The following is a 27,004-nucleotide window of genomic DNA, read 5'->3' on the forward strand; positions in this document are numbered from 1 at the left end:
TCGTGAGTTACGATGGCAAACACTGGGGTCTGGAGAGACCCCGAACCGCCATTCGTGAGTTACGATGGCAAACACTGGGGTCCGGAGGGACCCCGAACCGCCGGAGGAAACAACTCTCAACTTTAGATCATCATCATCATCATCATCATCATCATCATCGTCGTCGTCGTCTCCTTCTTGGCAGTGTTCGCGTAAATGGCCCTAAGTGAGGACCTCGGACTCTCCCTGCCTCCAAGTCCTCCTTCCTCCTTCTGCTCCGTTCTCCTGCTCCTCACAGGGGAGCGTTTAGCCGGATGGGCCTCGGGTTACGCGTAAAACGGCCTTCGACAGGAGCAGGGATGTTCTCTACTCCACGATTACTATGGGGTCAAAGCGTACCCACGATGGGGTATTTCGCAACCCCAATACACATTCGTAAGTTACGATGGCAAACACTGGGGTCTGGAGGGACCCCGAACCGCCATTCGAAAGTTTCGATGGCAAACACTGGGGTCCGGAGGGACCCCGAACCGCCGGAGCAAACAACTCTCAACTTCAGATCATCATCATCATCATCATCATCATCATCAATGTCTCCTTCTCGGCAGTGTTCGCGTAAACCGGCCTAAGTGAGGACCTCGGACTCTCCCTGCCTCTCCATCCTGCGACCTCCTTCTGCGCCGTTCTCCTGCTCCTCGCAGGTGAGCGCTTTGCCGGATGGGCCTTGGGTTACGCGTAAATGGGCCTGAGTGAGGACCTCGGGCTCTCCGTTGCTCCTCGTCTGCCTTGCTCCTTCTCCATCGTTCTCCTGCGCCTCGCTAGTGAAAGAGCAGCTGTTTGGTCTGCCTATTACGCGAACACCGCCCTCCGTTTGGACCTCGGGCTCTCCGTGCCTCCTCGTCCTCCTTGCTCCCTCTACATCCTTGTCCCGCTCCTCGCTAGAGTACGCTTAGGTTTGCAGTGGGTGGGTTTCGCGAACACCCTCTTCGGTGAAGACCTTGGGATCTCCGTTGCTCCCCGTCTTCCTTGCCCCTTCTACATTACTCTCAAGTGCCTCGCTAGTGAAAGAGCAGCTGTTTGGCCTGCCTATTACGCGAACACCATCCTCCGTTTGGACTTCAGACACTCCTTGCCTCCTCCTCATCCTTGCTCCCTCTACATCATTCAGATGCTCCTCGCTAGCGTACGCTTAGGTCTCCGGAGGGCCGGTTTCGCGAACACCCCCCTTCGGTGAGGACCTCGGGCTTTCCGTGCCTCCGTGTCCTCCTTGCTTTCTCTCCATCATTCTCAAGTGCCTCGCTAGTGAAAGCGCAGCTGTTTGGCCTGCCCATTACACGAACACCGCCCTCTGTTTATGCTCCTCGCTAGCATACGCTTATGTCTGCGGAGGGCCGGTTTCGCGAACACCCCCTTCGGTGAGGACCTCGGGATCTCCGTTGCTCCGCGTCCTCCTTTCTCCTTCTCCTTCGTTCTCATGCGCCTCGCTAGTGAAAGAGAAGCTGTTTGGCCTGCCTAGTACACGAACACCGCCCTCGGTTTATGCTCCTCGCGAGAGTAGGCTGAGGTCTGCGGAGGGCCTATTACGCGAACACTGCCCTCCAGTTGGATCTCGGGCTCTCCGTTGCTCCTCGTCCTCCTCGCTCCCTCTACATCGTTCTCAAGCGCCTCGCTAGTAAAAGAGAAGCTGTTTGGCCTTCCTATTACGCGAACACCGCCCTCCAGTTGGATCTCGGGCTCTCCGTTGCTCCTCGTCCTCCTCGCTCCCTCTACATCGTTCTCAAGCGCCTCGCTTGTAAAAGAGAAGCTGTTTGGCCTGCCCATTACGCGAACACCGCCCTCCGTTTATGCTCCTCGCTAGCGTACGCTTATGTCTGCGGAGGGCCGGTTTCTTGAACACCGCCATCGGTGAGGACCTCTGGATCTCCTTTGCTCCTCGTCCTCCCTGCTTTCTCTCCATCATTCTCAAGTGCCTCGCTAGTGAAAGCGCAGCTGTTTGGCCTGCCCATTACGCGAACACCGCCCTCCGTTTATGCTCCTCGCTAGCGTACGCTTATGTCTGCGGAGGACCGGTTTCGCGAACACCCCCTTCGGTGAGGACCTCGGGATCTCCGTTGCTCCGCGTCCTCCTTGCTCCTTCTCCTTCGTTCTCATGCGCCTCGCTAGTGAAAGAGAAGCTGTTTGGCCTTCCTATTACGCGAACACTGCCCTCCAGTTGGACCTCGGGCTCTCCGTTGCTCCTCGTCCTCCTTGCTCCCTCTACATCGTTCTCAAGTGCCTCGCTAGTGAAAGCGAAGCTGTTTTGCCTGCCTATTACGTGAACACCGCCCTCCAGTTGGACCTCGGGCTCTCCGTGTCTCCTCCTCCTCCTTGCTCCCTCTCATTGTTCTCAAGTGCCTCGCTAGTGAAAGAGCAGCCGTTTGGCCTACCCATTACGTGAACATGGCCCTCCATTTATGCTCCTCGCGAGCGTACGCTTAGGCCTGCGGATGGCCGGTTTCACGAACACCGCCCTCTAGTTGGACCTCGGGCTCTCCGTTTCTCCTCGTACTCCTTACTCCCTCTACATCTTTCTCAAGCGCCTCGCTAGTGAAAGAGCAACTCTGTGGCCTGCCTACTACGCGAACACTGCCCTCCGTTTGGACTTCAGACACTCCTTGCCTCCTCCTCATCCTTGCTCCCTCTACATCGTTCTCAAGTGCCTCGGTAGCGTACGCTTAGGTCTGCGGAGGGCGGGTTACGCGAACACCACCATTTTTGAGGAACCCAGTACCTCCTACACACACACACACACACACACACAAACAGACACACACACACACACACACACACACGAGGCAGTGAGGAGGAGAAGGAGGTTGTTGCTACGCCTGCGTCGCGAAACCAGGGCTCATTGTGTGCGCGCCCGGAGTAGCTACGGGGAAACACGTGGGACAACCGACCAGTTTGGGGTCATGGTTTATTCAACGCGTATTTTCAGTGTGGTTTAACTTGGTAATCTGATCTGAAAGACTTTCCCTGAATGTGCCTTAATTTCACCTCTTTTTCCTTTCTCCTTTTCTTAGCTTACTGAAAATGTTGGCGACCAAAGGCCGGATTCAGGGACGTGTGCTGCTTGTGCTACTCGCGTTACGTGGGCAAACTGCTCGCTGTCATCATCGATACAAAGGTAAAGTGCAATCCCAGGGTTGTGTGCTGCTTGTGGTACTCGCTTTATGTAGACAAACTGCTTGCTGTCAACATCGATACAAAGATAACAAAAGAATAGCCTAGTGTAACGTAGTGTTTCATGTTTTGTTTTGTTTTTTTCTAGAATGATTCAAATGTAACCATCGTTTCCCCAACCCCGCAGGCTCTGCGACCCATGAAGAACTGAGACTCCTTCTGGTCGGTAAAACAGGCTCGAGAAAGAGTGCGTCCGGAAACACCATCCTGGGGGATGCGTACGCTTTCAAAGAGGACGTTTCGCCCGAGTCTCTCACCGACAGCTGTCTCAGAAAAGAGGCAGAGGGCGACAAACTGGTGGGAGAGGATGTGGTGAAAATCGGCCAGCTGCGGCTGGTCACAGAGTGTTACAAAGGAGATTACTGAGATTCGTTTGTAACAAAAGGCTGATTCTTTCAATGCACGCATCCTACGGTGAGATTTATATCATGTATTCACAGCCACCAGAGGCGCTGTACAGCACCGAGTGCCTGAAACACAGACAGTTTGTTGATATTTTTTTAATGTAAACCTTCTTTTTTTTTCATGTAAACCTGTTCTTGACATATCTACTGAGATTCGTTTGTCTTGAAAGGCTGATTCAACCCCGTTGTTGACTTTTATTTTGCCTTCCAGATTGCCTCAGTTGTATCGTGAGTGTAATTTCAAATAAAATAAAATAAAACTCAGAAGCATCTGTGTGTTGTATTCTTCTTCTTCTTCTTCTTATTCTTCTCATCATTATTATTATTATTATTATTATTATTATTATTATTATTATTATTATTATTATTATCATTATTATTATTATTATTGTGATTATGCTTCATTTTCATGTACTGGGGTATCAATGACCCCCATGGTGCCACAGCAGCTTCTGTGTGTGGTCCCCAAGTGCTACGTTTTCTTTCCCGATCCCCTGACGAACCCATTAGAATCGCTCTGGGGCACTCTTCGACCCCAAATGATCATTCTGGTTTTTTTTAACATTTTCATTCACCGGTCTCTACTGAGGTTGGGGTACTCTGGGACCCCCGGGGTCTGGGGCTGCCCCGAAGGGAAGCATGAGGGTTAACATTTTCATTCACCGGTCTCTACTGAGGGTGGGGTACTCTGAGACCCCCGGGGTCTGGGGCTGCCCCGAAGGGGAGCATGAGGGTTAACAGCGGCCTCCCATGGACGAACGCCATAGAGCCTGCCCGAAACTAGGAGAAAAATTGAAACGGGAGTGGCATCCGGGGAGGGAAACGTGGGTGTACGGGGCGCGGGAGCCAACCCTGATGCACGGCCTGTGAAATACGACCCAGTGGAGAAGGCGACGTGAGAGGATAGTGCTTGTATTACGCGAAACTCCCTGGCTTGTGGAGGACAGATGTGTGATAAGCATGAACACAGGCTCATGAACACAGGCTCATGAACACAAGCTCATGAACACAGGCGCAGGTCTCATGGAGAGCGTCTGAAATTGAGTCTCATGCGCTGAATAAAAAAAAAACAAAACAAATTAGGCAAGGTGAAATTGTAGGCCGGGAGTGATATTGGGTTGGTTCTTTTTTTTTGGGGGGGGGGTGTTGTGCAAAACACACACGGAACAGAGTGTGGTGGAGGCTGGGACACGGACAGAGCACAGCTTTCGCGTAGCTTGCGTGTCGCTTCACCGTATTGACTGTTACCACACGCGGGAGCCAACCCTGATGCGCGGCCTGTGAAATACGACCCAGTGGAGAAGGCGACGTGAGAGGATAGCGCTTGTATTACGCGAAACTCCCTGGCTTGTGGAGGACAGATGTGTGATAAGCATGAACACAGGCTCATGAACACAGGCTCATGAACACAAGCTCATGAACACAGGCGCAGGTCTCATGGAGAGGGTCTGAAATTGAGTCTCATGCGCTGAATAAAAAAAAACAAAACAAATTAGGCAGGGTGAAATTGTAGGCCGGGAGTGATATTGGGTTGGTTCTTTTTTTGGGGGGGGGGGTTGTGCAAAACACACACGGAACAGAGTGTGGTGGAGGCTGGGACACGGAAAGAGTACAGCTTTCGCGTAGCTTGCGTGTCGCTTCACCGTATTGTCTGTTACCACACGCGGGAGCCAACCCTGATGCGCGGCCTGTGAAATACGACCCAGTGGAGAAGGCGATGTGAGAGGATAGCGCTTGTATTACGCGAAACTCCCTGGCTTGTGGAGGACAGATGTGTGATAAGCATGAACACAGGCTCATGAACACAGGCTCATGAACACAAGCTCATGAACACAGGCGCAGGTCTCATGGAGAGGGTCTGAAATTGAGTCTCATGCGCTGAATAAAAAAAAATAAAAACAAATTAAGCAAGGTGAAATTGTATGCAGTCTTTATATATGCAGGGTAGTGAAATATCACAAAGTGCAATGCTGACTAGTACAACAAGTAACATTAGGCCGGGAGTGATATTGGGTTGGTTCTTTTTTTTTGGGGGGGGGGTGTTGTGCAAAACACACACGGAACAGAGTGTGGTGGAGGCTGGGACACGGACAGAGCAGAGCTTTCGCGTAGCTTGCGTGTCGCTTCACCGTATTGTCTGTTACCACACGCGGGAGCCAACCCTGATGCACGGCCTGTGAAATACGACCCAGTGGAGAAGGCAACGTGAGAGGATAGCGCTTGTATTACGCGAAACTCCCTGGCTTGTGGAGGACAGATGTGTGATAAGCATGAACACAGGCTCATGAACACAGGCTCATGAACAAAAGCTCATGAACATAGGCGCAGGTCTCATGGAGAGGGTCTGAAATTGAGTCTCATGCGCTGAATAAAAAAAAATAACAAAAACAAATTAAGCAAGGTGAAATTGTATGCAATCTTTATATATGCAGGGCAGTGAAATATCACAAAGTACAATGCTGACTAGTACAACAAGTAACATTAGGCCGGGATTGATATTGGGTTGGTTCTTTTTTTTGGGGGGGGGGTGTTGTGCAAAACACACACGGAACAGAGTGTGGTGGAGGCTGGGACACGGACAGAGCACAGCTTTCGCGTAGCTTGCGTGTCGCTTCACCGTATTGTCTGTTACCACACGCGGGAGCCAACCCTGATGCTCGGCCTGTGAAATGCGACCCAGGGGTACTCTGGGACCCCCGGGGTCCGGAGCACATAATAATTATGTTTAAAAGCTGTTGGTGGTCAGACTTTTATTGTGAAAGGCTTCATAGTTGCACGTCTGTCGGATTTAAAGGTGAACAGTAGTTTTTTTGTATGGCTGCTGAGGTGCACAGAATGAGCAGGTGCAAGTTAAACTTTGAGACGTTTCTCTTCACGTTAAGGAAAAAGCCGAACAGTGACGAAGACTTCCGGGTAGAAAGGACTAGTTTTCTTTGTTAGGATGAAGCTCCTTTCTCCTTCTGCTGCTGCTCCTCTTTCTGTTTGTGGAGCAGTGAGCAGAGGATGGATGGATGGATTCTCCGAAGCGTGTCTCAGCCCGGCGGGGTGGAGGAGGTGGAGGTCTCTCTGCCTCTGCTTTCTTCTTCCACCTTTTTTCATGTTTTTGGTTTAAACTCTCGTAGTGGGTTTGGTTCTTTCTGTCTCGCGGGGGGGCATTGCGTGTAGTTCGCGTGGCCGGCCGCGCGCTCTGATTGGCTGGCCGTGATTACCGGCACGCTTCTCTGCGCGGGGCGGACAAACACCGCGGGCGTCATTATGTTAATGAGCTTCTCCCGCGGCACGGGGCAGACCTGCCGCAGCATTCATCCCCTCGTCTTGCGCGCTAATGCCAGGCCGGGGGGGGTCACAGGGGGCGCGGGGGCAGGGGGCCGGTCATTGTCCCAAGCACGCTATATAAGCGGGCTGAGGCCGGTCGTGTGCCAGGCTCACCGGATCGCACGAGCTGATCCAGAGCAGAAAACACGCAGAGACACGCGCGCCGCTCCGAACTGCCACAGACTTCAGGTGAATTCCTCTTGCGTGGATCCCTCACGCCTCCTCTCCTCTCCCCGCAGTCATGGACTCGCTCTACTCCGACATCGACAGCAACAGCTGCAACTTCTTCCCGCACAGCGAAGACGAGGAGTCCCGCGGCCCACGCTGCGCGTCCCCGCAGCCCGAGCAGCAGCAGAAGAAGCAGCGGCGTTGCGGTCGCGCGCACAGCGACGTGACAGTGCAAGTGGTGAAGAAGAACCGGCGCCTGAAAGCCAACGACCGCGAGCGTAACCGCATGCACAACCTGAACGACGCGCTGGACGCGCTGCGCGGCGTGCTGCCCTCATTCCCGGACGAGACGAAGCTGACGAAAATCGAGACTCTGCGGTTCGCGCACAACTACATCTGGGCGCTGTCCGAGACCATCCGCATCGCGGACCTGCAGGCGGGTAAGGTCGGCGAGCCGCCCGTGCTGCTCAGCCCGTGCCTAGCCGAGGCCCCTACCCCGGGCAGCGATGCCTGCTCCTGGAGCTCCAGCGGCTCCTCATCCTCCTCCTCCCCGGCCTACTGCGCATCCAGCCCGGGCAGCCCCGCCGTCCCCGAGGACTACAGCTGCCTGCGGCAGGACGCGCTGTACGGCTTCCGCAGCTTCGTGCCGGGCATCTACTGATCCATGAGCCCGGAGGTCCCGCTGGAATAAGACTGAGAGCCGCTATTTGCCTTACTCACACCTCCTTCTCCTCATCACCATCATCATCGTCGTGCTTCTACGGATGGACTGGAAATGAGAGGAACTGAATTTGATCTGTTTTTTATTATTAGTTTTGGGTTTTGTAAATTTCTCCAAAAACCTTTGCACTTTCCCCTCTCCCCTCTCTCTCCCCCACAGTCTGCAGGTTACAGTCAGTCTCAGTTTTTCTGTTTTCGTGTCGGAGGTGAAAAGTCAATTTTACAATTAGTAAAGTGATTCTGCAGAAAAGAGAGCGTGGAAATCGAGTTTCAACGCTCCCACAATAGACTGAAAGGAGCTGCCCGCATTCATTATGTATTCCACACACACACACACACCCTCTCTCTGCATGACTACTACCTACTTGTGAATAAACCATGTATGTTATAAGCAATGTGAGTGTAGTGTAACCACCAGTTGTGATATTGTAGGTTGACAACAATGAGACGATACACGCTGATGTGCATATCACTACTACTACGACTACTACCTACTTGTGAATAAACCATGTATGTTATGAACCACATGAGTGTAGTGTAACCTGTTGCATGTGAATAAATGATAACAATCAAACAAACCAGGTCTTTTGTCTTGTTTTATTATCTCACATCATTGTGGCGTAGCTACACACAAAAAAACCCAGCAAATGTTAATATGACATGCAAGCTCTTTACTTTTCTTCGAGGTATTTGACAATCACATTATCATCGGTCGAGCGTACACGCTTCGCCTCGGGTTCCCCGTAATCCGAATGCATTGCGGTGGGTACTCTATTTGAACAAGGTTCTGATATTTGACTAACATCCATTCCTCTCACAAGAGACTCTGAATATTTTATCATGACATTGCTCTGTGGACCAGGGCACGTTTTTCTTTTCCTAGACACAGCTGACATAGTGGACCAACTCACATATTCACATGAAAATCGTAAGAGTCTGTATCGGGGTCTGTGTCAGACTCCGAACACGCAGTCATGCGCGGGGGTGCCTCGGAAACTTCTGCTTCAGCGTCGTAGCTGCAGCCTGGTTGAGGTGAGATGGATGTAGAAATGTCGGCGCTCGGTCTGTGTCTTTTACGTCGAGTCTTCGGTGAATCGGAGCCTGAATCGGAATCATAAGAAGACAACTTTACGGGTTGAGCTTCTCTGTGGTGCTTAGTTATGGCCTTGCGGTATTTAGAATGGTTTCTCTTGCTACCGCTTTTCTTTGATGAAACGAAATCTGATTCATGCGAAGGATAGAGTCCTTGGTCCTTTCTCAGGCAGTCTTCATTCATGTCACCACAGGTTCTTGGTACAAACGTAACAATGTCAGCAAATGTTTGTCACAACAGTCATTTTTCCCAGATGACCAGATGTGTCTCCTCCGGGATATCCAACCCCGGCATCAGATCCTTGCGATCCAAAAGGATTAGGATCGCGAACATGATACATTTGTGCATGCCATAAAAGTGATTTGTGACCTTTTCAGCCAGTTGGTAGCTGCTCATCAATTCCATAGTACCATAGGGAATGCTGGCCTCTCGTTGCACAATCCTCCATGACAACAGCTTCTTCACTCGAAATAGCTCATTCGCGCTCAGCATGGAGAACACATGACACAACGCTTGTTTCTCATCGATGTAGTCAAGTTCTCCTTGGATTTTCAGTTCAAGAGGACATGTGACGTTGTAATCCTTGTGTGATGTCACAGCATCGGTTTTTAATGATTCAAACATGCCCATGATCATCGTTTCTGCATCCTTTGTGCCCATGAACCTGGACAGTTTGGAGATCAGACACTCGGGATGTAGCATGTGCTCAGTCTCATGTTTGTGTTTCTTAAACGCACGCTTGACGAAATCCTGCTGTTTTTCATTGAGACATCCTTGGTCTTCACTCAGTGTTTTCAATAACCACTCGAAATCATTTCAATTTTTGCTCAGGTAGTGTGAGATGCGAAATTTCCATGAAAGTTCCATCCCAGAACTACAGTAGATGATCCAGGCGTACACCAACTAACTCTTGTGAAGTTGAATGATATAACTGTTCAGTTGTGTGCTGTGCTGACATTTTATATGCATACCCCATAAGAGACCAAAACAAAAAAAAAATAATATCCGGACCGAGAGATAATCTCCCAACCGACAGTATGTTGCCCGACGCAAGAGCGCAATTTTACCTATGTATGTAGATTTTGTGTATTGCACAGATTTAAGATGTGTGCCCGTGTCAGTGAATGTGACGCTGTTCAGTGTACCATCCAGAATTATAAAGCGTAGTAGCTTTTGTCATGGTCCTCTGTCTCAGAGGAACACATTCGTGTACTTCGCATGTTTCACACGATCAAGGCTTTTGTCGTCAAGTACAAACAACCATACAATATAAGAGTTCTTGTAACACCTTTAATGACATGCAAGGCATATATGTAAATGTAAAAGGCAGTGCAAAATACAAAACAAAAGAGATCAAGTGCAAGAGATGTAAGACATCCAGTAAGACCTGCTGTAAGAAATATAAAATGTTATACATGACGGTCTTTCCTTATGAACTGGATACTTCTGGTGGGTATCATAACGACCTCGGATCCCTCCCATCATCAAGAGTTCGACTACAGTGTTGATCAAAATACGTGTAAGACAGAAACAAGTAAAAGCTTCATGATTTAGATAATACATTCTGTGAACACTAACAAAGTTCATATATGGTGATTTCACATTATTGAAATGTAAATGTACAAAAAAGTTTCCCAAGGTACACCAGTGTTAGATAAAAGTACACACGTGACGAGAAATGTAACAGAAACAAACACTTCAACAATTCCCAGTTATCACAGTGGTCCCAGTAGTAAGTCATCATTGACGAGAAATGTAACAGAAACAAACACTTCAACAATTCCCAGTTATCACAATGGTCCCAGTAGTAAGTCATCATAGTGAGTACAGACCTTAGGCATATGAAGCACCGTAACACGATTACGAGCACCATATCAAAATTACAAACAAACACTTTCAACAATTCCCAGTTATCACAGAGGTCTGAGTAAGTCATCATTGCAAGTATAGACCTGAGGCATATGAAGTGCCATAACACGATTACACCCAAACTCGTGTGTGATGTCGATCTTAGGATCTCCATCCAGATAGTCAGGGGGTTGACTAAATAGCTGCTCTGGGTACCTGAGGTCAATGGCATAGCTTAAATCTGTCTCTGTTCTTTGCTGTTTAATCTGAGGCACAGTTGCATCCATGCCAGTTTTAGCTGCGAGCATAGAGATGAAATGAGCAAAAGTGGGACTCTCGGAAGGCATGCAATCAAATACGACCTTGACAAGGTCTAACGTTCCTTTGCCATAATTCACACAAACCCATCTATGTAGATAGTACACCATAGAGTTAAACTCCTTAGACGATGTCAAAGTCCGTACTCGATTGTCGGCTCTGTCGGTGATTGGCAGTAGGATGACACCAGTGTCATTATTTCTCGTGGAGCACCACATGGCCAGGATAACGCGGTCAACGAATACAAAACAACACCAATGAAAGTCTACGGCACCCATGTTAACATCAAACAATCTTGGTGTGTGTACATCAGAGGCTAGGATAGCTTCTGTGTTGGGCACGTTGCATCCCACCACGATGTGATCCCAGAAGCCTGGAACGTGCGGTATACACACGTATCTGTACGCCGACTGCAGCGGCATGGGGGAGTTGAGCCAGTTCCTGAAGGCCGTCACATCTTGTGCGTTGATCAAACTCTCGAAAGCTTAAACAGAAAAAAAAAGAAAACATACGAAAATATGAACATCGCTCGCAGTGGATAGCATAGACACACAAGACAACACTTTCACAACTAACCTTGTTTCAATTCGTCTACGGTGGGAGCGCTGCGGTGCAGGTGTATAATATCTTGTACGCTTCTGTTGATCTCGGTCCTAAATGGAGCTGTGTTATCTAGCTGTAGATCCCACTGAGCATCGGCTTCAGCTATGTTAGCCAGCTGACTAGCTGTAACGTTGACAGTAGCGCGTTTTGATACTATCTTGTGCTTAACACAACCTCGGTCTTTGGTGTAACACAGTGAGCATATCACACAACCACAGGCGCACTGAACTGGTCGGTTTAACTTGATGGCGTAATTACTGCAGAGTACAGTATTGTTGAATGTGCATTCGCAGAATGTGCATCTGATGGCCTTTTGCACCATTTCAAGTATGGATTGCAGGAATTCACGATACTCTCGGTTCCAGTCTTGGAAGTTTTCATCTGGACTCCTCCGGGACAGCCTTGGGAGGAAGGATGTGTCGGAAGGTGATTGTCGGTATGCTTTAGCGGTCGACTCGTCCCCGGTGTGGATGCTTGAGCTGGCTTCTTCTGTTATTGTTTTACCAACGTGTTCTTCAAAGGGGGTTGTTAGTTTGGGTTCGACTGACAGCCCATCTGAGTTTTCATGGCTGATGATCAGAGTGTGAGTATCCGCGCTAGGTTCTGCGTTATGCGGTGGTAAGAGGTACGAGGCTTGTTGGTCATTGCTACTATAAGCGTTACAGGTCCCTTCCACTACCGACACGAGCACGTCGGCAAATTGTGGACCATTTAGTGGGGTGAAATGTTCTTGCATGTCATTTATGTACGCAGCGCTCTCTTGAAACTCATCCATTACGTGGAACCTGTACAATTTGTTTTTTAAAAAAAAAAACAGCATTAGTTTCCCTGTGATACAGATCAGTTGGGTTATGTTATGCAAAATGATTGACTTACAAACTTTCAGTGGCTCTTTTTGTCTCCTCAGCTGAGGGATCTGCAGACTCTGGGCCAGCGCTTTGTTGCTGCTGCTGCATTGTAACTTGTCGTGAGGTACCTTCTGACGGGTATGATGGGTTATTGTTATGGAACCTGTACAATTTTTTTTTAAAAACAGCATTAGTTTACCTTTGATACAGATCAGTTGGGTTATGTTATGCAAAATGATTGACTTACAAACTTTCATTGGCTCTGATTGTCTCCTCAGCTGAGAGATCTGCAGACTCTGGACCTGCGCTTTGTTGCTGCTGCGTTGTAACTTGTCGTGAGGTACCTTCTGACAGGTATGATGGGTTATTGTTATTTAACACCTGGATTAGCGCTTGGGTTTTTGCAGCGCTGATCAAGTCGATGTCGTGACCCGAGTTGTGACCGCCTTCAGTTGGCATATCACCTTGAAGCGGGGCTAGACTGCCGGTCTCGCAGTTTCCAAGTGCGGGTTCGCCGTGACGCTCGGATATGCAATCAGCGTCCTCCTTTGGATCGCGCAACATCTGTATCTCAGTGTTATCATGGACCTGAGTATCTCCAATGGTGGTGGTTTCGTGCGCTGTTTCAGCGGGGTCTATCTCAGGAGGAATCTCGTCCATTTTCAAGTCGAGGTTCTCCATTTGGCCTTTTGGTGCAGTGGGTGATGACTTGCTGAGCACACACTGTGTTTTTTGCGGAGGCGTTGTAGTTACCACACGTTTGGTTTTCGTTGTTCTTTTACAGGGTGTTTGGTTGGTTTTTGTATTCCAGCATTTCAGCCTCACCCGTTGAGGGTTACGCGATGGGACGCTTACACCTGTACTTGGTGAGGAGGCGCCCTTACTTTTCTTCTTGTTAGGAGTACTTTGTGGGGGGCTGTTCACAGGCTTTCCTGGTGAGGGGGGTCCATTGGTAGTGTTTTTGAGGTTTTGTTGGTTGGCCCCTTCTGCCAGGGAACTTGGCCAGGAAGTGACTTTGGTCTTCTGTTTCTTTTTTTGGCTGTGTTGGCTGTTGTTGGTGCTCTTGTGCTCTATCCGACATTGTTGAGCTGATGGGTTACGTGATGACACGCAAGCTTTTTTTTGTGCGTTCATTATTGGAGTGTTGTTTGTCGGCGAATGGCACTTGTTTTTTGCTGTTTGTTCACATTCAGCTGAGGGCCGAGTGAGATTAACAGAGGAAGCAGGGCTGTTACGTTTTAGTCCATTCCACGGACTACTGTTTCTTTCAGCAGTGTTTGTCAGTGCATCGTACTTGTTTTTGGGATTTTGTGTACGTTCCGCTGAGGTCTGAGTGACATTAACAGAGGAAGCAGGGCTGGTACGTTTTATTCCATTCCACGGACTACTATTTCTTTCAGGATAATATGGTGGTCTCTGTGCATCTTTGGTTTCTGATTCAGAGGAATCGGAATCTGAGGAACTAGACGAACTCGAACTCGATGAACTGGAATCAGAGGAACTCAAACGCACGTTTTGCACAGGTTGCATTTCTTCTTGTTCCTTGTCACAATCAGACTCATCGTCGGAGTCGGTGGTTTGTGGGCTGTTGAACTGTTTCTCGTTTCTCCACGGTCTCTTTGAACTACAAGTCTTCACCGGCGGAGCACGCGTGTGTGTAAGGCTTGTTTGTCTCGCATCATTCTTGGGACGTTGTTTCTGTTGTTGAGGTTTAATTCTGATGCTCTCTTGATCTAGACTGACTCTCGAGGTAGGCACGGGGTGCTTGATGGAGATGGGTTTCTTCCATCTGACCTCTCTGGTGGTCTGTTGCAGCCTTCGGGATGAGAGTGGTTTTCTTTTATCACTGTGGACATCCCTTATATTTTGCTGGTTGTCGTTTTCGCGGTACTGCCGCCTATCGCGTTTTATTTGGTCGACTGGTCTAGTTGCTACACGATCCGGTTCGCAGTACACACGGTTGTTATTCCTTTTAATTGGATATGGTCCTGCGGCCGGCCAGTTTTCCTGGCGGTTGTGGTGTCGCTCCTGCTCAAAACCTCTTCTGTCCAAACGAAGATATTTCTCTTTTTGGTTGTTTACCACAATCACGTTCCTAGGCCTCTTACGTGGGAAGCGATCTGCCTGGAGAACGACATCGTCGCTGGTGTCCTGTCTTGCTGTTTCTCTCGGAACAGCGACGGGTCTGTAGTTGTGTTTCGCTGTGTGTCGCTGAGCTTGTTTGAGTTCATATTCTCTCCTTTGTTGCACATTCCAAAGTACAGAAGGTACGCTGCGGTTTCTTTGGTCCATGTCCAGTTGCCCAACTGAAACTCTTAAATTAACTTTGTGTCTTATGAGATGAGATGAGCAGAACAGCCGCACACATACACGCTTACAGAGTTTTCCCAATGGACTGCACTTTCCCGACCGACATCCCCGACCGGCAGCACTTTCCTGATGGGCGGCGTTTTCCCAACGCGTGGCTTCAGAACTAGGTACTTAGCTCCTGTTCAACAATATCATCTAATATAACATTAACAAAGTTTCCCGACCGGCAGCGTTTTCCCGACCGGCTCTCGGTCGGGAAACCTTTCGTGATCGGGACTCTCGGTCGGCTTTGACATGCTATCCCCACTGAAACAATTTCTCATTAATGAAACTTTGAACCCTCAGCCTTAGATTGATGCCATGAGATTTATTTCTTTTGCATCACACAAAATCGATGCCATTTCACGTACAGGACACAGAATCCATCAAAACGGCAAACCTTTCTTTACACCAAAACTTTCCCGACCGAGGGAGTTTTCCCGACCGAGAGTCCCGACCGAGAGTCCCGACTGAGAACGTTTTCCCGACCGAGAGTCCCGACCGAGAGAGTTGTCCCGACCGAAAAAGTTTTCCCGACCGAGAGTCCCAAATGAGAAAGTTTTCAAACAGGCAGAGTTTTTCACAAACTGTCATTTTCATTGTTTCATTTTATCATGGGTATGTAAAGTGTTGTGCCGTGGTTCATCTTGCACAATGATGAAACGCCACACAGGCCTGCAAACGCCACACAAGCATTTGTAGGAAATCATGGTCAACTTGTGTATGTGTATCGTTTTTAACATTGTAAAAGATGTAAAATGTAGCTGATTGTGTTGAAAATAATAAAAAATGAAATCCAAAGTACTGCTTTGCCATGACATTTATTTCTTTTGCATCACACAAAATCCATGCCATTTAACGTACATTACACAGAATCCATCAAAACGGCAACCCTTTGTTTACACCAAAACTTTCCCGACCGAGGGAGTTTTCCCGACTGAAAAAGTTTTCCCGACCGAGAGTCCCGACTGAGAGAGTTTTCCCGACCGAGTAAGTTGTTCCGGCTGAGAGTCCCAAATGAGAAAGTTTTCAAACAGGCAGTGTGTTTCACAAACTCACGCTGGTATTTTCAGACCAGCTGTCATTTTCATTGTTTCATTTTATCATGGGTATGTGAAATGTTGTGCCGTGGTTCCTCTTACACAATATTGAAACACCACACAGACCTACAAACGCCACACAGGCATTTGTAGGAAATCATGGTCAACTTGTGTATGTGTATCGTTTTTGACATTGTAAAAGATGTAAAATATAGCTGATTGTGTTGAGAATAATAAAAAACGAAATCCAAAGTACTGCTTTGCCATGACATTTATTTCTTTTGCATCACACAAAATCCATGCCATTTCACGAATATTACACAGAATCCATCAAAACAGCAAACCTTTCTTTACACCAAAACTTTCCCGACCGAGGGACTTATCCCGACCGAGAGTCCCGACGGAGAAAGTTTTCCCGACCGAAAGTCCCGACCGAGAGAGTTTTCCCGACCGAGAGTCCCGACCGAGAAAGTTTTCCCGACCAAGAGTCCCGACTGAGAGAGTTTTCCCGACCGAGACTCCCGACCGAGAAAGTTTTCCCAACCGAGAGAGTTTTCCCGACCGAGAGTCCAGACCGAGAAAGTTTTCCCAACCGAGAGTCCCGACCGAGAGAGTTTTCCCGACCGAGAAAGTTTTCCCGCCCGAGAGTCCCGACCGAGAGTCCCGACCGAGAAAGTTTTCCCGACCGAGAGTCCCGACGGAGAAAGTTTTCCCGACCGAGAAAGTTTTCCCGACCGACAAACCCGACCGAGAGAGTTTTCCCGACCGAGAGTCCCGATTGAGAAAGTTTTCCCGACCGAGAGTCCCGACCGAGAAAGTTGTCCCGACCGAGAGTCCCGACCGAGAGAGTTTTCCCGACCGAGAGTCCCGACCGAGAAAGTTTTCCCGACCGAGAGTCCCGACCGAGAGAGTTTTCCCGACCGAGAGTGCCGACCGAGAAAGTTTTCCCGACCGAGAGTCCCGACCGAGAAAGTTTTCCCGACCGAGAGTCAAAATGAGGAAGTTTTCAAACAGGCAGTGTGTTTCACAAACTCAGGCTGGTATTTTCAGATCAGCTGTCATTTTCATTGTTTCATTTTATCATGGGTATGTGAAGTGCCGTGGTTCATCTTACACAATGATGATTGCTAAGCCAGATATGAGTCCTGAACGCCACACAGGCATTTGTAGGAAATCATGGTCAACTGTTGTATAAGTATCGTTTTAAATATTGTAAAAGATGTAAAATATAGCTGATTGTGTTGAGAATAATAAAAAACGAAATCCAAAGTACTGCTTTGCCATGACATTTATTTCTTTTGCATCACACAAAATCCATGCCATTTCACGAATATTACACAGAATCCATCAAAACAGCAAACCTTTCTTTACACCAAAACTTTCCCGACCGAGAGAGTTTTCCCGACCGAGAGTCCCGACCGAGAAAGTTTTCCCGACCGAGAGTCCCGACCGAGAGAGTTTTCCCGACTGAGAGTCCCGACCGAGAAAGTTTTCCCGACCGAGAGTCTCGACCGAGAAAGTTTTCCCGACCGAGAGTCCCGACCGAGAGACTTTTCCCAACCGAGAGTCCCGACCGAGAGACTTTTCCCGACTGAGAGAGTTTTCCCGACCGAGAAAGTTTCCCCGACCGAGAGTCCCGACCGAGAAAGTTTTCCCGACCGAGAGTCAAAATGAGGAAGTTTTCAAACAGGCAGTGTGTTTCACAAACTCAGGCTGGTATTTTCAGATCAGCTGTCATTTTCATTGTTTCATTTTATCATGGGTATGTGAAGTGCCGTGGTTCATCTTACACAATGATGATTGCTAAGCCAGATATGAGTCCTGAACGCCACACAGGCATTTGTAGGAAATCATGGTCAACTGTTGTATAAGTATCGTTTTAAATATTGTAAAAGATGTAAAATGTAGATGAATGTGTTGAGAATAATAAAAAAAACGAAATCCAAAGTATAACTTTGACTTGACATTTATTTCTTTTGCATCACACAAAATCCATGCCATTTCAAGTACATTACACAGAATCCATGAAAATGGGAAAGTTTTCCCGACCGAGAGAGTTTTCCCGACCGAGAGTCCCGACCGGGAAAGTTTTCCCGACCGAGAGTCCCGACCGAGAAAGTTTTCCCGACCGACAGTCCCGACCGAGAGAGTTTTCCCGACCGAGAGTCCCGACCGAGAAAGTTGTCCCGACCGAGAGTCCCGACCGAGAAAGTTTTCCCGACCGAGAGTCCCGACCGAGAAAGTTTTCCCGACCGAGAGGCCCGACCGAGAGAGTTTTCCCGACCGAGAAAGTTTTCCCGACCGAGAAAGTTTTCCCGACCGAGAGTCCCGACCGAGAGTCCAAATGAGGAAGTTTTCAAACAGGCAGTGTGTTTCACAAACTCAGGCTGGTATTTTCAGATCAGCTGTCATTTTCATTGTTTCATTTCATCATGGGTATGTGAAATGTTGTGCCGTGGTTCATCTTACACAATGATGATTGCTAAGCCAGATATGAGTCCTGAACGCCACACAGGCATTTGTAGGAAATCATGGTCAACTGTTGTATCTGTATCGTTTTTAACATTGTAAAAGATGTAAAATGTAGATGAATGTGTTGAGAATAATAAAAAAAACGAAATCCAAAGTATAACTTTGACTTGACATTTATTTATTTTGCATCACACAAAATCCATGCCATTTCACGTACATTACACAGAATCCATGAAAATGGGAAAGTTTTCCCGACCGAGAGAGTTTTCCCGACCGAGAGTCCCGACAGGGAAAGTTTTCCCGACCGAGAGTCCCGACCGAAAAAGTTTTCCCGACCAAGAGTCCCGACCGAGAAAGTTTTCCCGACCGAGAGTCCCGACCGAGAAAGTTTTCCCGACCGAGAGTCCCGACCGAGAGAGTTTTCCCGACCGAGAAAGTTTTCCCGACCGAGAGTCCCGACCGAGAGTCCAAATGAGGAAGTTTTCAAACAGGCAGTGTGTTTCACAAACTCAGGCTGGTATTTTCAGATCAGCTGTCATTTTCATTGTTTCATTTTATCATGGGTATGTGAAGTGCCGTGGTTCATCTTACACAATGATGATTGCTAAGCCAGATATGAGTCCTGAACGCCACACAGGCATTTGTAGGAAATCATGGTCAACTGTTGTATAAGTATCGTTTTAAATATTGTAAAAGATGTAAAATGTAGATGAATGTGTTGAGAATAATAAAAAAAACGAAATCCAAAGTATAACTTTGACTTGACATTTATTTCTTTTGCATCACACAAAATCCATGCCATTTCACGTACATTACACAGAATCCATGAAAATGGGAAAGTTTTCCCGACCGAGAGAGTTTTCCCGACCGAGAGTCCCGACCGGGAAAGTTTTCCCGACCGAGAGTCCCGACCGAAAAAGTTTTCCCGACCGAGAGTCCCGACCGAGAAAGTTTTCCCGACCGAGAGTCCCGACCGAGAAAGTTTTCCCGACCGAGAGTCCCGACCGAGAAAGTTTTCCCGACCGAGAGAGTTTTCCCGACCGAGAGTCCAAATGAGGAAGTTTTCAAACAGGCAGTGTGTTTCACAAACTCAGGCTGGTATTTTCAGATCAGCTGTCATTTTCATTGTTTCATTTTATCATGGGTATGTGAAGTGCCGTGGTTCATCTTACACAATGATGATTGCTAAGCCAGATATGAGTCCTGAACGCCACACAGGCATTTGTAGGAAATCATGGTCAACTGTTGTATAAGTATCGTTTTAAATATTGTAAAAGATGTAAAATGTAGATGAATGTGTTGAGAATAATAAAAAAAACGAAATCCAAAGTATAACTTTGACTTGACATTTATTTCTTTTGCATCACACAAAATCCATGCCATTTCACGTACATTACACAGAATCCATGAAAATGGGAAAGTTTTCCCGACCGAGAGAGTTTTCCCGACCGAGAGTCCCGACCGGGAAAGTTTTCCCGACCGAGAGTCCCAACCGAGAAAGTTTTCCCGACCGAGAGTCCCGACCGAGAAAGTTTTCCCGACCGAGAAAGTTTTCCCGACCGACAGTCCCGACCGAGAGAGTTTTCCCGACCGAGAGTCCCGACCGAGAAAGTTTTCCCGACCGAGAGTCCCGACCGAGAAAGTTGTCCCGACCGAGAGTCCCGACCGAGAGAGTTTTCCCGACCGAGAGTGCCGACCGAGAAAGTTTTCCCGACCGAGAGTCCCGACCGAGAAAGTTTTCCCGACCGAGAGTCAAAATGAGGAAGTTTTCAAACAGGCAGTGTGTTTCACAAATTCAGACTGGTATTTTCAGATCAGCTGTCATTTTCATTGTTTCATTTTATCATGGGTATGTGAAGTGCCGTGGTTCATCTTACACAATGATGATTGCTAAGCCAGATATGAGTCCTGAACGCCACACAGGCATTTGTAGGAAATCATGGTCAACTTTTGTATCTGTATCGTTTTTAACATTGTAAAAGATGTAAAATGTAGATGAATGTGTTGAGAATAATAAAAAAAACGAAATCCAAAGTATAACTTTGACTTGACATTTATTTATTTTGCATCACACAAAATCCATGCCATTTCACGTACATTACACAGAATCCATGAAAATGGGAAAGTTGTCCCGACCGAGAAAGTTTTCCCGACCGAGAGTCCCGACCGAGAAAGTTTTCCCGACCGAGAGTCCCGACCGAGAGAATTTTCCCGACCGAGAGTCCCGACCGAGAAAGTTTTCCCGACCGAGAGAGTTTTCCCGACCGAGAGAGTTTTCCCGACCGAGAGTCCCGACCGAGAAAGTTTTCCCGACCAAGAGTCCCGACTGAGAGAGTTTTCCCGACCGAGAGTCCCGACCGAGAAAGTTTTCCCAACCGAGAGAGTTTTCCCGACTGAGAGTCCCGACCGAGAAAGTTTTCCCGACCAAGAGTCCCGACCGAGAGACCCGACCGGGAGAGTTTTCCCAACCGAGAAAGTTTACCCGACCGAGAGTCCCGACCGAGAGAGTGTTCAAACAGGCAGTGTGTTTCACAAACTCAGGCTGGTATTTTCAGACCAGCTGTCATTTTCATTGTTTCATTTTATCATGGGTATGGGAAATGTTTTGCCGTGGTTCAACTTACGCAATGATTATTGCTAAGCCAGATATGAGTCCTGAACGCCACACAGGCATCTGTAGGAAATCATGGTCAACTTTTGTATGTGTATCTTTTTTAACATTGTAAAAGACGTAAAACGTAGATGAATGTGTTGAGAATAATAAAAAAACAAATCCAGAGCAAAACTTTGACATAACATTTATTTCTTTTGCATCACACAAAATCCATGCCATTTCACGTACATTACACAGAATCCATCAAAACGGCAAACCTTTCTTTACACCAAAACTTTCCCGACCGAGAGTCCCGACCGAGAGAGTTTTCCCGACCGAGAGTCCCAACCGAAAGAGTTTTCCCGACCGAGAGTCCCGACCGAGAAAGTTTTCCCGACCGAGAGAGTTTTCCCGACTGAGAGTACCGACCGAGAGTCCCAACCGAGAAAGTTTTCCCGACCGAAAGAGTTTTCCCGACCGAGAGTCCCAAATGAGAAAGTTTTCAAACAGGCAGTGTGTTTCACAAACTCAGGTATTTTTTTTTAGACCAGCTGTCATTTTCATTGTTTCATTTTATCATGGGTATGTGAAATGTTTTGCCGTGGTTCATCTTACGCAATGATGATTGCTAAGCCAGATATGAGTCCTGAACGCCACACAGGCATTTGTAGGAAATCATGGTCAACTGTTGTATCTGTATCGTTTTTAACATTGTAAAAGCTGTAAAATGTAGATGAATGTGTTGAGAATAATAAAAAAAAATATCCAAAGTATAACTTTGCCATAACATTTATTTCTTTTGCATCACACAAAATCCATGCAATTTCACGTACATTACACAGAATCCATCAAAACGGCAAACCTTTCTTTACACCAAAACTTTCCCGACCGAGAGTCCAGACCGGGAAAGTTTTCCCGACCGAGAGTCCCGACCGAGAGTCCCGACCGAGAGAGTTTTCCCAACCGAGAAAATTTTCCCGACCGAGAGTCCCGACCGAGAGAGTTTTCCCGACCGAGAGTCCCGGCCGAGAGAGTTTTCCCAACCCAGGGTCCCGACCGAGAAAGTTTTCCTGACCGAGAGTCCCGACCGAGAGAGTTGTCCCGACCGAGAGTCCCGACCGAGAAAGTTTTCCCGACCGAGAGTCCCAACCGAGAAAGTTTTCCCGACCGAGAGTCCCGACCGAGAAAGTTTTCCCGACTGAGAGTCCCGACCGAGAGTCCAAATGAGAAAGTTTTCAAACAGGCAGTGTGTTTCACAAACTCAGGCTGGTATTTTCAGACCAGCTGTCATTTTCATTGTTTCATTTTATTATGGGTATATGAAATGTTGTGCCGTGGTTCATCTTGCACAATGATGAAACGCCACACAGGCCTACAAACGCCACACAGGCATTTGTAGGAAATCATGGTCAACTTGTGTATGTGTATCGTTTTTAACATTGTAAAAGATGTAAAATGTAGCTGATTGTGTTGAGAATAATAAAAAACGAAATCCAAAGTATTGCTTTCCCATGACATTTATTTCTTTTGCATCACACAAAATCCATGCCATTTCACGTACATTACACAGAATCCATCAAAACGGCAAACCTTTCCTTACACCAAAACTTTCCCGACTGAGGGAGTTTTCCCGACTGAGAGAGTTTTCCCGACCGAGAGTCCCGACCGAGAAAGTACATTTGGTGTACACATTTTAAATTTTGAGCTCGATGCACCAACTCAGTGGAGGTCTCTTCGAGCAAAGTATACTGATAGTTTGACCTTAACAGAGAGGGCAAGCTGTAGGCAAGAGCAAAACCAAGCGGAAGAAGAAATTGAAGCGATGCCCGAGCCTGTTGCAGACTCTGAAGAAGAGTCTTTAGCCACAGCAATAACTGCGTCTTTCAATAAACCTCAACCGGAGCCTCAGCCAGAGCCTTCAACTTCAACTTCCTCCGCGCTAGCCACTGTGGGGTCACATGGGACATGTGCTGACTTGTGTGTGTTGTTGTGAACTTAGACAGATGTACATGTTAAGCTGCGGACATGTTTCCTTTGAGGCATGCATCAAGGAGAACGTGAGGGTAACTGGGAAACGAATGTGTTTTATGTGTAAGGTAGAATGCGCATTTTATCGACCGGTGCACACCAGCTGCGTTTCAGATGTTACCTGCGTTGACTGTAACCAGCGCAGAGTGTACATGATGCTATGCGGTCACGCGACCTGCGCGTGTGTGAACAAAGCTTGTTCAGAATGTAACACCAAACATACCGTGAGAAGTTTCTGTGAATGGATTGACAAACTAACAGCTTATCTGTGTGTATGATACATAAAAAACCTACTACAAGTATAGTAGATGTATTGCCATTACAAGTATTGCCATTATGAGTTTGGCTACTGCATCCAACATATTTTTGTATAATAAAGAACCACAAGTATTTCTACTACAAGTGTTATATTTGTGTATAATAAAAACTATTCTAAAATGGTGAATGTCAGTTACATTCTGTATAACATTCATTTATTGTACTGTGTAACAACATACATATTCAAATGTGATGGGCACAATCATTAACCACACAGTCTCTGTGTCTGCAAAGGCATCGGTTTATTGCAGTGTTTAAGAACATACAGATAAAATTGTACACAGTTAAGAAGAGCATAAACTAAACGCAAAGGGTATGTGATGGGCACAATCATTAACCACACAGTCTCTGTGTCTGCAAAGGCATCTGTTTATTGCAGCGTCTAACAACATACAGATACAATTGTGTGCAGTTGAGAAGAGCGTATTTTTTTTTAAAAAAAAGCAAAGCATACAGCTGTACACAAAAGAAAACAATACTTTGATCATAATGTAAAAGCAAACCGTACCGCTGTACACAAAAGACATCCAAGTGAACAACACTTTACATTTCCCAAAGTGACACTCGTGTACATGAGCTAGTTTTTTGGCGTGAGGCACTTGCTTTTCTTAAGAAGCTGGAGATCTGCGCAGCAGGGCATACTTGCGGTTGAAAAAACCTCGGTTGAACTAAGAGATCGAGTGGAGATGCTCTGCCTGGTGGTTAGTCGATCAAGATCGCAACGAAGCGATAACTTCCTTACGTGTCAAGTACAGTTGGTTCACAAGGATTTGCATCGACTTCTTGTTGTTGATCAGAGGCAAGGGAACCACATTGAAATACGCAATCGGTGCAGACGACACGTACACACGATACATCCTATTGTCTACCGCGCAGTCGCCTCACCAGCTTACGTTCCCAGACATGCAATCGCTCGTACGTTATTGTATGAAGGATGTGAGCAAGCTTTCAGATGGCAAAGAAGACTACGACATGATCAGAGAACTGCAATGTCACCAGACTCAAAGCGCCGATCAGATCAAGTTCTGTGATAAGCTCGAAGGCTTAAAACTGAGATCAGATCCGCATTGCGAGGTAATAGACCGGCGTACAGACCTCAGAGGGCCACCTGTCGTTCACAGGAATCTAAAACCTAGAATGCGTAATACAGACACAGTGTTCCCGAGGCTGGCGTCGGACAATCCGCCTGTTGTTCACAGAAGCGGGGCTGTACAACCTACGGATTTCAGAGCACCACCTGTTGACAAGGATCTAAATCCCAGGACGTGCAATAAAGACAGTGTTCCCGAGGTCGGCGTCAGACAATCCACCTGTCGTTCACAGAAACTTGAAGCCGAATAATGACAGTCCCACACTCTTCGCCGAAGCGACACCCCGGCCTCTGCCTGTTAGAAACACCAGCTCATCTGGAAAGGACCCTGTCGGATTCGGGGAGGGTTACACTTTGCTGGCAGCTTATTATAACTACGGGAAAAACGTGGAACAACAGTCCGAAGTGAACCAAGATCCAGTCAAACGCAACCGCCATGAAGACGGAGCACCTGTAGGATCCGGAATCCATCAGATACGTTACTGGACCCCTAAAGCTAAGGGTAGCATTAACGATCGTGAGCCCTACGAGTAAGAACACAGCTGTGACACGGACTCTTGATTCTCCCGCACCCATTGTATTAGTGTTTGTGAAGACACGTGAAGATAGAAGTGAAATGTTACACTTTTGTCTGTATGATATTGAACGACACAGTGCTGGCAAAGTATTACATTTCTTTATTTAGGTAAAGTTCACAAGTCAAGGTACATCACCAATACATGCAGGCTAGTTCGCTAACCAACAAGCTACGGGTTACCATTATTCCCAATATAGGTCGAGAATGTCCGAATGAGCTTAAAGTGGCGACAACGGGTCACCTTGAGGCGTCGTGCTATAAGACGTCGGGTTACACGACTAGGCCACGGTGCAAAGAATCCACGTCGCTAATATGTTGTATTTAGCATACTCAGTCAAAGCGAAGCCTCTGTTGATCACATCGACCAGCCAGTATGCATCCAACAGGTCTCATCACCCCAGTGATCCTGGTCTATGTGACATCGTGTGGAGCTACTTCAGAAGAAGGCCCATTCTGGATAGCTCTGTACAACTGTAACTAACGACTACATGTACATATTGAATGTGCACCAAATTTCAAGTAATAAGAGTGGATGAATTACTCAAATGTGATGCGGCTTATCGTAGGTGTGCTAATTGTGAAGTGCAACTTATTTCAAATAAACACCTTGTGTATACATGACAAATGAGCGTCAATGTGTTTCCTTACACATGCAGCCACAGATTATATAGCTGAAATTCATCTAAAAGGTGAGTGTTTCCAAGTGTCCAATGTGATGCACAACACCGCACACGAACATGAAATGTGAACACTTTTATTCAAGCAAGGTAGTTACAAGTATGCCACAACAGTTTATTTTTATTGCAATCAAGCGCACCCGATATAATCATAGGTCGGTCAGGAGAATCATACGGCGGTCGGAAGACCGAGCGCGGTGTCGATATTGAACTGTACAAAATATTGGCCTGCACGAAACTAGGAGAAAAATTTAAATGGGCGTGGTATCCACGGAGGGAAATGATGATGCACGGGGGGGCATACCATTAGGGACATGCGCAACAGGGGAGTGCGTTTTTAAAACGCCCCCCTGTGGCTGAATTTTTTTTTACAATATCAACAAACTGTCCGTGTTTCAGGCGCTCGATCCCTTAACCCTTGTGCGCCCTGGACCAAAAAAAAAAAAAAAAGGGAGGGGGGGGGGGGGTCACACAGACCCCGGCAGCGCAGACCCAGGTCTCGTCGCGAAACAGGGCCCCGGCTCGGGGTGGGGGCGGATGGGGGTCAGGTGGACCCCCTGCTATAGCGGGTCTCGTCACAGCGTCGGACAAAGGCACCTAATCGGCTGTAACCCTCCATCGATCGGGTAAGTTACGATGGCAAACCTTGGGGTCTGGAGGGACCCCCAAGCGCCAAGGCAACAACTCTCAACTTCACATCATCATCTTCATCATCATCATCATCGTCTCCTTCTCGAGAGTGTTCACGTAAACCGGCCTCAGTGAGGACCTCGGACTCTCCCTGCCTGCTAGTCCTCCTACCTCCTTCCTCTTGGTTCTCCTGCTCCTCGCAGGGTAGGGCTTAGCCTTACGGGCCCCGGGTTACGCGTAAACCGGCCTAAGTGAGGACCTCGGACGCCTCCTGCATCCCAGTCCTCCTACCTCCTGCTCCTCGGTTCTCCTGCTCCTCGCAGGGTAGGGCTTAGCCTTACGGGCCCCGGGTTACACGTAAACCGGCCTAAGTGAGGACCTCGGACCTTCCATGCCTGCTGGTCCTCCTTCCTCCTTCTGCTCCATTCTCCTGCTCCTCGAAGGCGAGCACCTTGCCGGATGGGCCCCGGTTTACGCATAAACCGGCCTAAGTGAGGACTGGAGTAGCTCTCTACTCCGTGGGTACTCTGTGACCACTTAGTAATGGCGATGGGGTATTTCGCAACCCCAATGCACGTTCGTAAGTTACGATGGGAAACACTGGGGTCTGGAAGGACCCCCAAGCGCCACGGCAACAACTCTCAACTTCATATCATCATCTTCATCATCATCATCATCATCGTCGTCTCCTTCTCGGCAGTGTTCGCGTAAA

At 47.7% G+C, this 27,004-nt stretch overlaps 2 protein-coding genes across 2 annotated transcripts in view; both read left to right on the forward strand.

The window, feature by feature from the left end:
- The window catches only part of LOC134620609 (uncharacterized), an 823,316-nt gene that overhangs the window by 715,408 nt on the left and 80,904 nt on the right, over positions 1-27,004 (forward strand). The window lies entirely within an intron of this gene.
- LOC134624197 (neurogenin-1-like) lies at positions 7,156-7,804 on the forward strand. Its single transcript, XM_063469184.1, has one exon. It carries the CDS (start codon positions 7,162-7,164, stop codon positions 7,747-7,749), a length of 588 nt encoding a protein of 195 aa, XP_063325254.1. The 5' UTR covers positions 7,156-7,161; the 3' UTR covers positions 7,750-7,804.

Source organism: Pelmatolapia mariae, linkage group LG3_W (assembly GCF_036321145.2).
Source record: "Pelmatolapia mariae isolate MD_Pm_ZW linkage group LG3_W, Pm_UMD_F_2, whole genome shotgun sequence".
NCBI lineage: Eukaryota > Metazoa > Chordata > Actinopteri > Cichliformes > Cichlidae > Pelmatolapia > Pelmatolapia mariae.